This window comes from Emys orbicularis, chromosome 1 (genome assembly GCF_028017835.1).
Source record: "Emys orbicularis isolate rEmyOrb1 chromosome 1, rEmyOrb1.hap1, whole genome shotgun sequence".
NCBI lineage: Eukaryota > Metazoa > Chordata > Testudines > Emydidae > Emys > Emys orbicularis.
In genome coordinates this window covers 167,626,926-167,642,524 of record NC_088683.1, presented here as the reverse complement: position 1 = coordinate 167,642,524, position 15,599 = coordinate 167,626,926, and the positions used below count along the sequence as shown (strand labels likewise).

General features: G+C 41.2%; 1 protein-coding gene across 1 annotated transcript in view; it reads left to right on the top strand.

Moving 5' to 3' along the window:
• Positions 1-15,599, top strand: part of ABI3BP (ABI family member 3 binding protein) — a 302,067-nt gene that overhangs the window by 140,548 nt on the left and 145,920 nt on the right. Inside the window, exons 8-11 of the mRNA XM_065423543.1 lie at positions 783-854; positions 1,941-2,036; positions 2,445-2,522; positions 15,042-15,116. Of these exons, the coding sequence (XP_065279615.1) occupies positions 783-854; positions 1,941-2,036; positions 2,445-2,522; positions 15,042-15,116 (321 nt within the window). The remainder of the gene's footprint in view (positions 1-782; positions 855-1,940; positions 2,037-2,444; positions 2,523-15,041; positions 15,117-15,599) is intronic.

Sequence of the window (15,599 nt, the reverse complement as noted above, 5' to 3'; positions counted from 1 at the left end):
TCTTCAGGGTCACGTGAATGGCAGGGGTGATGGGAGGGGAGTAGGAGCAAACAAATAGTAGTGGTCTCCTGCCAGACATATCGGTTAATATTGTAGTGTCTCATTAAATAGCAGACGCTTTCTAGGGATTTTTTAAGCTCCCCTAAATCCCATTAGCCCCAAGTTCTGCAGTTCCTGATACTGGTCCTGTGATATCTTGAGTATACAGCAGTAGTTTTCAACCTGGGGTCTGGAGCCCCCTCGGGGGGAGGGGCGCAAGCAGTTTTCAGGAGGTCTGTCAAGCAAGGCCAGTGTTAGACTCACTGGGGCCCAAGGCAGAAAGCCAAAACCCCATCGTGCGGGGCTGAAGCCTGAGCAACTTAGCTTCACGGCGCCCCCTGTGGCATGGAGCCCCAAGCAATTGCCCTGCTTGCTACCCCCTAATGCTGGCCATGAATTTTTTATAGCATGTTGGGGGGGTGAGGCTCAGAAAGAAAAAGGTTGAGAACCCCTGGTATAGAGCATAATTTTCACAAAGAAAATCAATCTAACGTTGATGGCATGAAGAATGACATTGAGTGTATGGGAAAGGTTTGCAGTTAGGGGTGGTTTAGAAAAGAGACATCTTGCAAACCCTTAGATAGGTTTTAGATAATGTACGAAAATATGAAGCTGATATCTCTGAGCTACTAAACTGAATAAAGAGGCTTTCAGAATGTTCAGAGTCCTCTTGTGTGTGTTTTTTGTTTCCTGACTTAAAATTTGTAAGTTTCTCTGATAATGCACTGTTGCTGTTTCCACAGTAATTCAAAATGTCACACGTCGGATGCTGCCTAAAACCACGGACAGGTCTTCCCTGCCAGGAGCAATACTAGGTGACTAAGACATTCCTTACTTCTCTGGCCAATAGATAAAGAGCTGTGTAAATCCTTTTACATTTCCTGTCCTTTCTAGTTCTTTCTTTCTTGAGACTGGTTCAGATTTTTTTTTATTATATCTTATGATAATGGTGGTGAGGGGGAGGATGCACCTGAAGTATAAAAGTGACTATTCCATGGTCAGAATATTTTAAAGGACTTATTGCCACTATTTTATCAAAAACAGATCTTTCATATTGCAGGGGAAGGGAGAGAAGTGATTTTGCAGAGATAATCTTGAGGTGTTAAGTGAATATATGCTGGGCCCCCTCCAGGTGTGCACAAGATCACGGGTTTCCAACCACCGGCACATATACCTGTACTGATACTTCAGGCTTTTGTGAATGGTATACTACGTTTCCCCACTCCACTGTATTACTGAGACCTATACTAAGCCCCAGTGCATCACAGCTTCCTTCATTCCCGTCAGTTGTCTGGCCTGATGTAGAACTTGGTAATTGTGTATCAGGTTAGAGCACACAGGTAGCAGGCACTAGATGGTACCAACTTACTATAGTAAATGGGTACTCTTGTCTGAAAAGATTGGGAACCACTCTGCTTAAAATATCTGGAGACAAATTTATCCCCAGTGTAATGCCACTCAACTCAGGAATGGTGTGTGGAAGAACCTTACACGGCATGAAATTTGTTTGGCCTAACTTTCGTTCTGTGAGCTTTAGTATTCTAACCACACACAAACAAATCCTCATTAATCACAAGACTGCCATGTCATCAAGATATGTCCAGTTAGAATACATGTATTGCAATGCTGAATATACCATGTCTATATACTCTAACATGTAATTGGTTTCTGTGGCCAATGATACTAGAACAGTGGCAATGTGGGGGAGGGGGTGGAGAGGGGGTGAAGGAGCAGCAGCAAATGGGATTAATGATTAGATATTTACAAAACAGAGCTAAATTCTTCCCTCTGACAGTCATGCTCAGTTCTCAGTGGCTCAGAGGGTATTGCATGGACATCTCTGAGGGCAGATTACAGCTCACCATGTTTTGAATGAATGGCTCACTTACCTTTATGTGTAGTGCACCTTATCATTCCAGGTCTCAATGAAACACCACAACAGAAACTCCCTAAACCTGAGACACTGGGCATATCTGAAACACCAAAGAAAATATTGGGTAAGTAGACATCTCCTGTATTAAGTTAATGTGGTTGGTGAGCATCATCAGAAGAATGTATTTTGGTGTGAGAATGTACATTCAAGCAAAGCCTCTTTTTTTTTTTCTTTTCTTTTTTTTTGAGCATTTGTTTAGTTGTGGGTAAGTAGGTGTCCAATCTTGCAAGGTTTTGAACACCAGATACTAAGAAAAAATATTTTAAAAACAATGCAGGTTTCAGAGAGCTAGTCACGTGTTGTTATTGGGTGTGTGGTAAAAGCAAGTTCAGCAGTTTCCTAAGGTATTTGATTTCACGTGTTTGTTCATTTTGGATTGTTTTGGCAAACTACAGCGGGGGTAGAAATAAATGTAAACAGAGGCAGAGCAGATGTATCTCTGGTATTTACAATCTAACTTCTGCCTTTTTAGTTACAAATGAAACCCGAACATGGCCTGCTGAATCCAAAACACCAGAAGTGCAAGAAATCTCCCCATGGGTCTTCCCAGGTAATTATAGATCTGTTTTAGGTTTTTATAAATGATGCGTTACACCTTTTCCTAAGATAGATTCACATAAAAATTAAAATCAGCCTTTATTTCTCTTGAGGGCTGCAGTTGAAATCAGCTATGATCATGGCAATATCTAACTCAGTTCGGTGGTAGATGAGAACTAGAGTACAGTAAACCTGAAAACAGTCCATAATGTGAAAGTGATCTCCTGAGCGAGCTCCAGGCTGCATCATTTAGTTGATGCTTTGAGAATTGTTCCTACTGGTTAAGCAAAGTGACACAGTCTAGTCAAATTTGCCCCACAATTTAGATTTTGTGAAAACAAACTTTTACCAAAAGTAAAACCAAGTTTCCTGGATTCTTTTTCATAGTACAAATGAAGGTTCTCCACACAACATATTGTATATTAAATTTGTCTCTTTAAATTGTTTATTACTTGCTATAGAAAATGAAAACTGATTGCTTAAATTCTAAATCCAAATTTTTCAAACTCAGCTGCTTAAAGTTAGGCATGTTTAAGCACCTTAAAATGTGGCCTGATTTTTGGAGGTGCTGAACACACAGCTCCCACAGACTTCATTGGCGGTTGCAGGTGTCCAGCACTTCTGAAAATCAGTCCATTTTTATTCAGGTGCTTAACTTTTAAGGCACCCAAGTTTGAAAATTTTGGTCCAAATGTCTGTTGGTCTACATACATCTATTAGAAGTGCAATACCTATTTTATTTCTTTCTGTGTTGTGTTTTTAAAAAAAAACGAACAATAAAAGTTATTAAAAATTTCCCAAAAGATTTTTCAACAAAGAAATTATCATTATATTTGTAGCCCAGTCACTACAGCACAGAGAACTTAAAAGTGAAAGAAACTCTTCATCGGCAAAGCAGAGAAATATAAACAAGCAACATTAATAGTGGCAACTCATCTGGATTTGAAAAAATCTTTAAGCTTTTATTTTCAAAGGTGCTTGTTAGTAAATTGGTAGCGATATTTAAAATATACTAGTACTCATTGCTGTAAACCAGCACTGAGGACATCTTTCCATTGTCCATTTCATCTGCCAAATTTCAGAGCTCACCAGCCTCCTTTGCACAGAGTGTAACTCCTGACAAGCTGAAATGTGAGAGGCCTTTATCTGGGTTGGTGGGGTTTAACAGGATATTGTCTCTTTTATGGACCCCACTTGTAGGGGTTGGAGCTGGGGGAGGGAAGGGAGGGGGTGCCTGAGAGGTGGGGAAATGCATCATCTGGATGGGCCAGTAGGGCTGAGGTAACCGTTGGTTTACCAGGGGGAGGATACATATAAACCCTGTCCCTCCAGCCTGAGCCCCCTCTGGATTAGCAACTCAGTCTCTCCCACCCCTGGCATTAGTGTAGGACTGAGCTTTTTGGTGTTTTGTGGGCATTATACTAGTCACCTTTTTGGAAACTGGAAAGGATTTTTCCCCTCACTGCCAGTTTCGGTGGGTTGGGTTTTTTTGCCTTCCCCACAGTAGGGACCTGGTGGATTGGTGAGGAGATACAGTTCAGTTTGCAGTTTAACAGGTGACAGGTATCCAGTGCATATACTTGTTCCAGAGGGGGTCCAGTTCACCGATAAACCAGAAGTGGATTTAAGGGAGGGGCATGCCCTAAAGAAGCTGGGAGTGGTATTGGGGCTCCTAATGTCTGGTACAGTGAGGAGATAACCCGCTTTCCCCAGCTCCCTAACTCTCATATGAAGGGAGGGTTCTGGGGTCCCAGTAAAGGGCTGGGGACCAGCTATGAAGTGGAGAAAGGTTGCTGGCTATCCTCCACCAGTTGGAAATGATTAAGGAAGGAATCCTGACCTGCACTGTATAGATAGTTCCCAGATGAGAACCTAATAAAGTTGCAGCCTAATAAAATCATGTCTTCCTTCTTACATGTCTAGGACAGTATATATGAACTCATTAGCAGTTTTAGGATTTGTGCTGCTCAAGGGTGACATCAGTTGAGAGCATTTCAGAGCTGATATTTCCAAAGAGGGTACTGTGCACTACATTAATGCTCTCACCTAGCATCAGCAGTAACCCATTGCTAGAGTGAGTATAACTGAGGTGGGTGATAAGGTCAAAGATTAGAATGGAATAATTGCAGCTCTTACTCTATCAGAACTGCAGGTGGTAGCAATATAGTATTCTACAGATGGATTGATTGATTAAGCTCGCTTCTGAAAGTGTGCCCCTTGTCCCCAGACTGCTGCTGAGCTTAAGCCTGCAATAGCTGCTGCTCTAGCTCCCCGAAATAGAATATACAGTAACTCCTCGCTTAACATTGTAGTTATGTTCCTGAAAAATGCTACTTTAAGTGAAATGTTAAGTGAATCCAATTTCCCCATAAGAATTAATGTAAATGAGAGGGTTAGGTTCCAGGGAAAGTTTTTTCGACAGACAAAAGACTATATTTTATATATATACACACACACACAGTGGTGAGCTGGAGCCTGTTCACACCAGTTCGCGGGAACCGGTTGTTAAATTTAGAAGCCCTTTTAGAACCGGTTGTCCCATGGGACAACCGGTTCTAAAAGGGCTTTTAAATTTAACAACCGGTAAAGCTCCGGCAGCTCCCCACCCCACCCCCGGCCCCAGCTCACCTCTGCTCCGCCTCCGCCTCCTCCCCTGAACGCTCCGCCCCGCTTCTCCTCCCCCCCCCCCCCGCTTCCCGCGAATCAGCTGTTCGTGCGGGAAGCCTGGGAGGGCTGAGAAGCAAGCGCAGCCCAGCTCCAGGCGCTGCCCGGCCCGGCTCCAGCCACGCGGCCCGGCTGTGGCCCAGCCCGACTCCAGCTGCACGGCCCGGCCCCGGTCTGGCTCCAGCCAAGCGGCGTGGCTGTAGCACCACCAGCCACCTCCAGGCAGCGCGGTAAGGGAGCAGGGAGGGGGTGTTGGATAGAGGGCAGGGGAGTTCAAGGGGGGTGGATAGGGGTCGGGGTGGTCAGAGGGCAGGGAACGGGGATTGAATGGGGGCAAGGGTCCCGGGGGGGCAGTCAGAAAGGAGCAGGGGTTGGATGGGGCGGTAGGAGGCAGTCAGGGGCAGGGGTTCCAGGGGCAGTCAGGGGACAGAGAGAAGGGGTGGTTGGATGGGGCAGGGGTCCCAGGGGGCCATCAGGAATGAGAGGAGGGGTTGGATGGGGCAAGGGTCCCGGGGGGGCAGTCAGAAAGGAGCAGGGGTTGGATGGGGCGGTAGGAGGCAGTCAGGGGCAGGGGTTCCAGGGGCAGTCAGGGGACAGGGAAGGGGGGTGGATGGGGCAGGAGTCCCGGGGGGCGGGCCACGACCCCCTCGTGGGGTGAGGAGGGGAACCGGATGTTAAGTTTTTGGCAGCTCATCACTGCACACACACTTATACACAGTATACGTTTTAAGCAAACAGTTTAATACTGTACACAGCAATGATAATTGTGAAGCTTGGTTGAGGTGGTGGAGTCAGAGGGTGGGATATTTCCCAGGGAATGCCTTACTGCTAAATGATGAACTAGCACTCAGCTGAGCCCTCAAGGGTTAACACATTGTTGTTAATGTAGCCTCACACTCTACAAGGCAGCACGAATGGAGGGAGGGGAGACAGCATGGCAGAGAGAGACAGAGACACACGCCTTTTATGTGAGAGAGAGAGAGAGAGAGAGAGAGAGAGAGAGAGAGAGAGAGAGATGGGTGTTGCCCCTTTAAGTACGCTGACCCCACTCTAAGTACATTGCCTTTTTAAGTAGATCAGCAAGTTGAGACAGCAGCTGCTGCCAGCAAGCTCCCTCCATCCTGAGCCCTGTCCTGTCCCTCCTCTGCTCTTGGAGATAGGGTACAGGAGTGGGGAGCAGGAGCGGGAGGGAAGGGGGACACCCTGACATTAGCACCCCTCTTCTCTCCCCCCTTGCACAGCAAGGAGGAGGCTCCTGGGAGCAGCTCCAAGGCAGAGGGCAGGAGCAGCACACGGCAGTGGCGAGAGGGACAGCTGAACTGCTGGGCGGCTATGCACAGAGAACTTAGGGGAGCTGATAGGGGGGCTGCCGGTCCACCCTGGTTCCAAGTCTCCACCAGCTAGTTCCAATGGGCTGCTCTTTCTGCAAGCAGTGGACAAAGCAGGCGGCTCCCAAAGCATTGCGCAACTTTAAACGAGCATGTTCTCTAATTGATCAGCAACGAAACAACATTAAGTGGGACGACTTTAAGTGAGAAGTTTACTGTACACTATGCCATCTGGTACACTGGACTAGTTGCCACCTTTCATCTGGAACACAGAACTGTACTTGAATTTCTATTTTCTGTTTTGGGACAAAGTCCAAAGGGAGAACTGCCAGTGAGCTGATGATGCCCTTGGTAAAAGCATTTGGCCACCTTGGTCTGGAACTGTGTCTGTGTTGCACTGTCTCTCTTTGTAGTGCTCCATTCGTTTAACTGGCTGTGAAGGGGTGGTGAAGAAAAAATATGACTGCAATACCCATTGACTCACATAGAATATACGCAAAATGAAATTAAAAAATAAGAGCTTGACCTTGAAAAACGCTTATGTGAGTGACATAATCTTACACTAGTGGTCCTACAAAAGTGAACGGGACCATTTATTTATGTGAGTATGGGTTAAAGGATTGGATCCTAAATTTTTAACCAATTTGATCAGTGCAGTTGTCTAACTTAGCAAGATGTTCTGCCTACAATTATGGGTGATGAAATATCATTATTACCAAAAATGGCATCCATAATCACCTGATAATTTCTATGAAAAATAATTACAATTTTAATCTTATGTATTTTTAAGTGTTAAGTATCTGAAAGTACCAAAATTAGCAAATTCAATCCCATTTGTCAGTATGTATGGCAGATATTCCGTGCATCTCAACCACACACAAAAAAACCCCAACGAACAAAAAAACCTTTAGCATTTGTCAGGGCCAGCTCCAGGCACCAGCTGAGCAAGCAGGTGCTTGGGGCGGCCAAGGGAAAGGGGCAGCACGGCGGGCTCTTCGGCGGCAATTCGGCGGAGGGTCCCTGTCCCTCTCAGAGGGAAGGACCTGCCGTCGAATTGTCGCCGAAGAAGAAAGCGGCGCGGTGGAGCTGCCACCGATCGCGATCGCAGTTTTTTTTTTTTTCCCCACTGCTTGGGGCGGCAAAAACCCTGGAGCTGTCCCTGGCATTTGTATGTACACTCCCACAGGATCGAGGCTTGGGCGGGATTGTGATTCTAGTGTTAAATAATGGGGAATATAATTTCATTTTATTGTGTATGGATCTACTCTCTAAGATCCCACAGCATTACAATAAAACTATACCTCTTTCACGTTATCTGGTCTGTTTTTATAACTGAAGAAGGGCCTGATTCTTCCCCCATTAGAGTCAGTTGCAAAACTCGCATTGACTTCATTGGTGCGGACCTGGGCTACAAAAGAGCCATGACAGAAGCATTGAAATGAATGAGAAGTTTAGAAAAGTAATTGTTTGAAGAAGATTTTGCTTTGGTTTAATTTAGTTAGTGTATAGTCTTGTTGTCACTATTCCGCTTTGTTCTTATTGACGAAGCAGAATATATGGCCAAATCCTGCTTGTCTTGCTGATTGACTTCAAATGAATGGAAGTACTTGCATGAGTAAAAGGCACAGAATTCGGCCCTTAAATCTCACTGTGCTTGTTGTATACCAGAGTACATCAAAGAAGCACCATTTTACAACTGATCAGACTAGCTCAATTTTCATTATTTTTTAAAGATCTCTATCATTATTCTCATGAAGACATAGTTTCTATTCTCCACTTAAAATTTCTGACCCAGTAAATGACTTGAGAATAGAGCAGACCCATTTATTGAAGTTAAAAATTCAGTTTACCTTGTGGGACTTTTAACAAATAATTTCTATAACAGTATGTGGAATATTATGGACAATAAATTCCTTGGACTAGCTACAACTCAAGTCAGTCCAGTATGGAGATTCAAAATTGAGTGGTTCACCAGACTTTTGTATTTCTGGAGAGTATGTAGGGAACAAAAGAAATTTAGGATGTAGTAATGCAGAAAAAATGTGTAAGGATTGCCAACTGTCTTCTGGATGAAACTATTATCTTTTAGTCTCTAAAAGTGTTTGCAGATTTCTTATTCTACAACCTCCAGGTAAGACTATTGCCAAATTCCAGTCTGAACTGTGACCGAGAAGTCTGCTTTTCAGTTATTCTTTATATTCATCCTAACGTGCTGGAAGGAAAAGTAGGACACTTCTGCACATAGGCATTAACCATAGCCGTTCAGGGTACGGATACTGAACACTTGATTTTAACTAGAGTTGGATGCATAAAAAATATTCAGTGACTATTCTTTTTAAAATAATTTACTGTTTCGTCCCTTTTTGTACTCACTTTTCACAGATATTTTAGTAAATGAGTTCAATAGCCAGAGTTATTGCAGAAATAACTTATAAATTCATATTGCAAATATTTAGAGAAAATTTACTTTCTCAAGTCTATACGTATTTATTGGATCTGGAGACTTGGTCCTGAGATTTATATGTATCCAATCAGGGAACAGGAAAAAAAAAGTGGTCTTGTGTTTCCCATCAAGACATCTCAGATGTAGAGAACTGAAAACTGGCTACAATTTTGTGAACAAGCTAGACTCAGAATTATTCATAGAAATTATCTGATAAATAATTTTGAATAATAAATACATTCAGGAATAATTGATCTGTATGAAAAATGACCCATGAACAGAAAAGAAGTGAAAGATTCTCAAATTATTTGTCACAAAATACTTGCCCATTTCTATTTTTAACCAAGTGACAGCAGATTTTTTTTTAACTTTATTTACTGTTGTTGTCATTCTTAATACTGGAATACTTCAGCAGTCATTTAACTTTGAAATAATCAGTTCAACAGGTAATTTTTAAACAGTTAAACTTTCCATGGTGTATATTTTGTGCTGACAATTTTGAGCATCATAGGATAAAATCCTTATCTACGTCTTTTTTATGTGCTTATCAGATGCACATCTTACTATCTAACAGGCTGATTGATAGACCGTTTCCACTTTTGATCTTTAAAAATCATGAGATCTTCAACAACTTCCTATCATATGAAGATCCCTTCTTACAACAGTGTCATATATCTCCAGTTTTATAATTCAGTGGGAGGGGGAGGGGTTCCAAAAATATCACAACTTTGTAGATACTCAATTTTTGAGTCAGCGTATGAAAAGTCATGCATCTTGTGTGCAGCTACTGAGGGGTTTCAGATGATATGCATCTTTGCTAGCTATTATATCATGGTAAATATATTCCACTATTCCTTATTGAACCTTTCCTAGTGACTCAAAGAATAGCTCTCTCTCTCTCTCTCTCTCTGTCTGTCTCTCTCTCTCTCTCTAACAACCTCAGCTGCATCCACTTAAATTTCTTTGTCTTTTAAATCAAATCCTATGCATGGCTTTCACGCATGTTGTCTTGCATAAGCAGATAGGCATGCAGCTCATATATATGCCAATGCTTCATTTCCTCTGTTCATTTTTTTTCCTGTTTACATCCAGCAGTTGTGTATACTTATGTACTGTACAGTAGTGCCACTCAAAAAAAAATAACAACCATCATTTGCTAACAAATACCACAGAATTATTAGTTATTTCCTAATTTAAGAATAGAAGGATAATGTGGTATTTCGAATACAATTATATGTTAACTGTTGGCAAATGCTGACTGTATGTTCATTTGCTCCAAATAAAGACATTGTTAAACTTTTCTATTATTATCATTACATTCTCTATATTTATTTACTAAAATATTTTATTTATTTTCATATTTTCATAGTTCACCTTGAGGGCTGCTTCCATATTTTTTTCTTTGTGCAGTGATCATTCTTTTCAGATATCTTTCGAGTTCAGAACACTAGCATCACAAATGGTCAAGTAGTCCCACCTTCTGTTTGTGTCATTGTTTCTGTTCAACAATGTATACTTCTCTATGTTGCCAGCATTATAGTTTTAAAAAAAATTCCTTTGAAGTGATATGCCAATGTTCCTTGTATGGCATTTCTGTCTAGCACAGTTAATATTTACTTGAATTATTGTGCATTCAAGCAAGAATTTCAGTTCTGATTCCCTCATGTTCAACTTTTTAAAAAATACCTAAATATTTGTCTAACTTCTTTTGTGTATTCTCTTGTGAAGCTGAAACTGACCGTGATAAATGCTTACTTTCATCAATGATTAAAAGCTGTTGTGTTATAGGACAAAGGTATAGTGCTCTCTGAAGCAAACTATACCCATAGGAAACTAACTTGCTGTATGGGGTAGGTCAAAGTTAAAATGTTAAGTAATCCTTTGTATAGGTCCTTGACCATGAAAATTGTGAGTGTCCAAAAAAAAAAAAAAAAGTCATAAGAACACAGTTCAAGAAATCCATCATTTCACGTTCAGTGCTATACTCTCATATTGATGCTTTATATATAGACGACGTATGTTTGTGTATGTGTACTAAATATAAAATACTGTCTTTTCCCAACATTGTACAGTGTGCCATGTATTAACTACTGTCATCCATCTTAGAGGTGGTTATAGTTATATTTTACTTTTATGGACTTTTTATTGTGTATTGCCAACAGTGTTTTACAAGCTATGGAAACACGTACAATGAAGATAATATCCTTGCCAAACATCTTGTAATCTAAATAGACAATGAACAAATGAAGGGTGAGGGATGGGATATAACAATAAGCAGGATAACTGAGTTGTGTAGTACCTGTTTTGTTAGCTCCTTGATTTTTGTTTGTATTTTTGGTTCAGATTTTAGTCATCACAACTAAAAATGCTGTTCTACCAGAAGGGTTAGGGTTTTTCAGTGTTTTTGGCAGCCAGGCATCCCACCATTTTCTCATTTGCATCTCTCTTCCCCTTTGGTCTGAGATGCCATAGAGAGACTGTTCTATGATCTGATCTCTTCCATCCCTCATTTCTTAGTATTTTCCACTTTGGAATTTTTTTTCTCTTAACACTACAACCCATATTTCTTAATGCTGTCTTATGTCTCCTCACCCTTTCACATTTTTCAAACAACTAGCACATTCTTCTCTTTCCTAAGTCCCAATTGAATTCCACTTGAAGTCAGTGAGAACCTTTTCATGGACCTCCATGGGAGGTGGATCAAGCCAACAGTTAGCAGAATCTTTGCATATGAATGACGTCACAAGTTATGTATCAATTCTGTAAGTTTACAGAGTGCTATAGGTGTTGTGCTGACAATTTATCAAAGTGGATATGCAGTTTGATATGAATAAATCTCTTTAAGGCTCCTTTCCTAATAAATGTTCTTGGTCTAATCTCTACAGCCAAAATGCTTCTGAAATAAATGTAGTCAAACTTTACTAATTCTGGGTCACTGAGAACGAAAATGATGCTTAAAATTGTTGATTGTCTCTAGTTTTCAAGATATGCTATTGGGTCAGTATATACAACCCTTGACTTGGGAATGGCAGAGGATAAGTGAGTTATAAAGGGAAGGGATCTCAATTTAAACCAGAAATGACTAAAATACATCTTTGACTGGATCTATGAATAAATCTATGACTGGGTTTGGACAGTACTTGCTTTTTAGGCAAAACAATGAATGATGCAATCTGAAGCTGGTATTGCGTCATACATGATAGGAATTGCATCATGTTATTCCTAGAAGTCATGGATGATGCAATCATAACGAAGCTTACATCACTCTGCTGAACAAATTGCCCTATATCAGCTCTAGAAATCATACAGTGTTGTGCTCTCTTATTTGTCAGTGTTTGATTTTGCAAAGGGACACATTTCTGTTTAGCCAAAGTGAGCAGAGATGCCTCGTACTTGTGTGAACAGTGCAGATAACTTCTGCTATGTTTGTGGTGAAGTGACTTTTGCATCACAAAAGCGCAGTATAACCACTATGGTTAAGAAAGCCTATCACCTTTATTTTGGCTGCAAAATTGGAGATCAGGACAAGAGGTGGGCCCCACACATATGCTGCAACACTTGTGCAACAAATCTTCACCAGTGGTTGAACAGGAAAAGGAAATCTATGCCTTTTGCAGTGCCAATGATTTGGAGAGAGCCAACAGATCATACCAGCAATTGTTACTTCTGCATGGTGCCTCCAGTTGGGAAAGGTGTGTCAAAGAAGAAAAAGTGGACTGTGCATTATCCAAACATTTCATCAGCTATACGCCCAGTACTCCACGGAGAAGGACTGCCAGTTCCTGATGCACCAGAATCATTCTCACTTGAGTCAGACGAGGAAGAGGATGAAACTTCTGGTTCTGAACCATCAATGTCACAGGACCCACATTTTCTCCCATCCTCCTCCTCCTCTGAACCACACCTCATAACACAAGGTGAACTGAATGACCTTGTCAGGGATTTGGAACTACCCAAGAGTAAGGCAGAGCTGTTGGGCTCCAGACTACAGCAGTGGAATCTCCTGGCAGGTGATGTTAGGGTTTCCATGTTCCGTGACCGTCAAAAGGATCTTGTCCCATTCTTCTTCATGGAAGGTGACCTTGTAGCCTGCAACAACATCGATGGTGTGATGGCAGCCCTCAACATCGTTCACGATCCAGATGAGTGGAGACTGTTCATTGATTCATGAAAGACGAGTCTTAAAGCTGTTTTACTGCATAATGGCAATGTTTTGCCATCAATTCCAGTTGGCCATGCAGTCCATATGAAGGAAACCTATGACAACATGAAACAACTTTTGAGGTGCATAAACTATGACCAACATCAGTGGCAGCTTTGTGGCGATTTGAAGGTTGTTGCTCTCTTGCTTGGTCTGCAGACTGGATACACAAAGTACTGCTGTTTTCTCTGCGAATGGGATAGTCGTGCAAGAGATTCCCACTACATCAAGAAAGATTGGCCACTCCGACAGTCATTGGAGCCTGGGAGGAAAAGTGTTCAGCATCCACCAGTTGATGAATCAAGGAAGATTTTGTTACCACCCTTACACATCAAGCTGGGTCTGATGAAGAACTTTGTCAAGGCCATTGACAAAACACAAGCAGCTTTCAAGTACCTCCGTGGAAAATTTCCAAGGTTAAGTGAAGCTAAGATACAGGAAGGTGTCTTTGTTGGTCCTCAGATTCGTGAACTTCTTCGAGATGATGCATTTGACCATGCACTGCGTGGCAAGGAAAAGACGGCATGGAAAGCCTTCCAGTTAGTGGCAATAAATTTTCTCGGAAACAACAAGGCAGACAACTACAGGCTGTTGGTGGAAAACCTCCTCAAGGCATACAAAAGCCTTGGTTGCAACATGTCACTAAAGATACATTTTTTGCACTCTCATCTAGATTTTTTCCCACCGAACTGCGGAGCAGTGAGCGACGAACACGGCGAGCGATTTCACCAGGACATTGCAACAATGGAGAAACGCTATCAGGGCAAATGGAGCCCATCAATGCTTGCAGACTATTGCTGGACAGTGACAAGAGATGCTCCATTTAATGAATACAAGAGACAAGCCAAGAAGCGCCAAGTAGACACTGAATAGGACTAAACTATGTACATAATAGTTTTTTGCCTTTTGTTTCATAATACATTTTATTTATATAACCCTTTTGCTGATTTTTAAAGTGTTACATAAACAGGACAGGTGAAATATTATCATGTAAAGCAACCATAAACACATGAAAAGACCTAGGTTTACAATTTATGATTAAAACTCTACTATCTACACAATATACATAGACATAAAATGTAAAAACTTAAATATCTTAGAAACAGTAGCCAATCGGTTGTTTTAATTGTCATATTTGAATTCAGCACCTCAAAATACATAATAAATAGCACATTTTATCTCTGAAGCAGACGACTTCTCAAAAATTGTAGACCAGTGTTACCCAAGAGAACACCTTCAGCCTAGTGAGAATAATAATAATATGTTGCTCTTAGATGGCATTTTTCATACAAAGTGTTTGTTTGTGAAGTTTGTAAAGTGCTAACTAAAACTTGCAACATCTTGAGGTGGGTAAGTATTTTTATCACTATTTTACAGATAGTATAACTGAGGCACCGAACAGTTTAGCAACTTGCCCATGTTTCACAGTGAGTTATCACAAAAGCTTCTGGACATAAATCTCCCCTGCTCTGACCACTAAACACACTCCCTTATTGCTTAATGCCTTTCTGCCACAAAGAGGAATTCTAGCAAAGGGGTTATACAAAAAACCCACAAACCACTCTGCATCCAGGAATTCATTATGTATGTTATTCAAAAGAAACTATATTTGCCATTATTTCAAAGATAAATAGGTAGGTTATTTCAGTCTGCAGTAGTCCTCTGCACTTGCCTTGTACTTATAATAGAAAATGCATTAAAATCTTGGTGCAAAACTTGCTAAAGTGTGTAAAGAGTTTCTTTAGAGCCACCACTGTAATTCCACGTCAGGTTTTACTATCCAGGAATTTAGTGATTAATAAATCCTTTGACTCTTAAACCCATTCTTGCTGCCTTGCATGCCATGACATTAAGCAGCCTTATCTCACTCAATTGTGTTAACCTTTTGCTTTGTAGCTACCATTGAATCAGTTCAGGAAAGCATTAAACCTACCGTGTCTGCTGCCTCAGAGAAATCAGAGGCATCTCCAGGTAAAACCATCTTTTTCTCCATGTTAATTTTAACCCTTAAGCTTACTGCTCCCTGAACTCCTTTTATTACAACAATGGCCTGAGTCTCTGCTGCATGCAATAAAAAACATCAAATAGCCTGTTTTATTTTATTCTAATTGTGGACAAACCTGAAATGTCTTATTTTATTATGTACATGGTTCCGCTAACTTGACTGCCAGATTCAGATATCATATGAAAAGGCAAAACAGCTGACCCCTTTAAAAAAAACAACAACAACAAAAAACACCCCCATGAATTCTGAGTGTGTTTTGTCCTTTTTTTATGATTACTTTTGAACCATGTGACAGGCTAACCTTTGAAGTACGACAGAAAAGTACAGTGGTTCTTTTTTTTTTAAATTGTCTTTCTATCCCTTGTCAATAACTTTTTGTCACAAGCTTTCAGAAAGCTAACTTGCTTGATTTATTTCTCTGTAAGGACCCCCAGCCCATCTTCCACTTG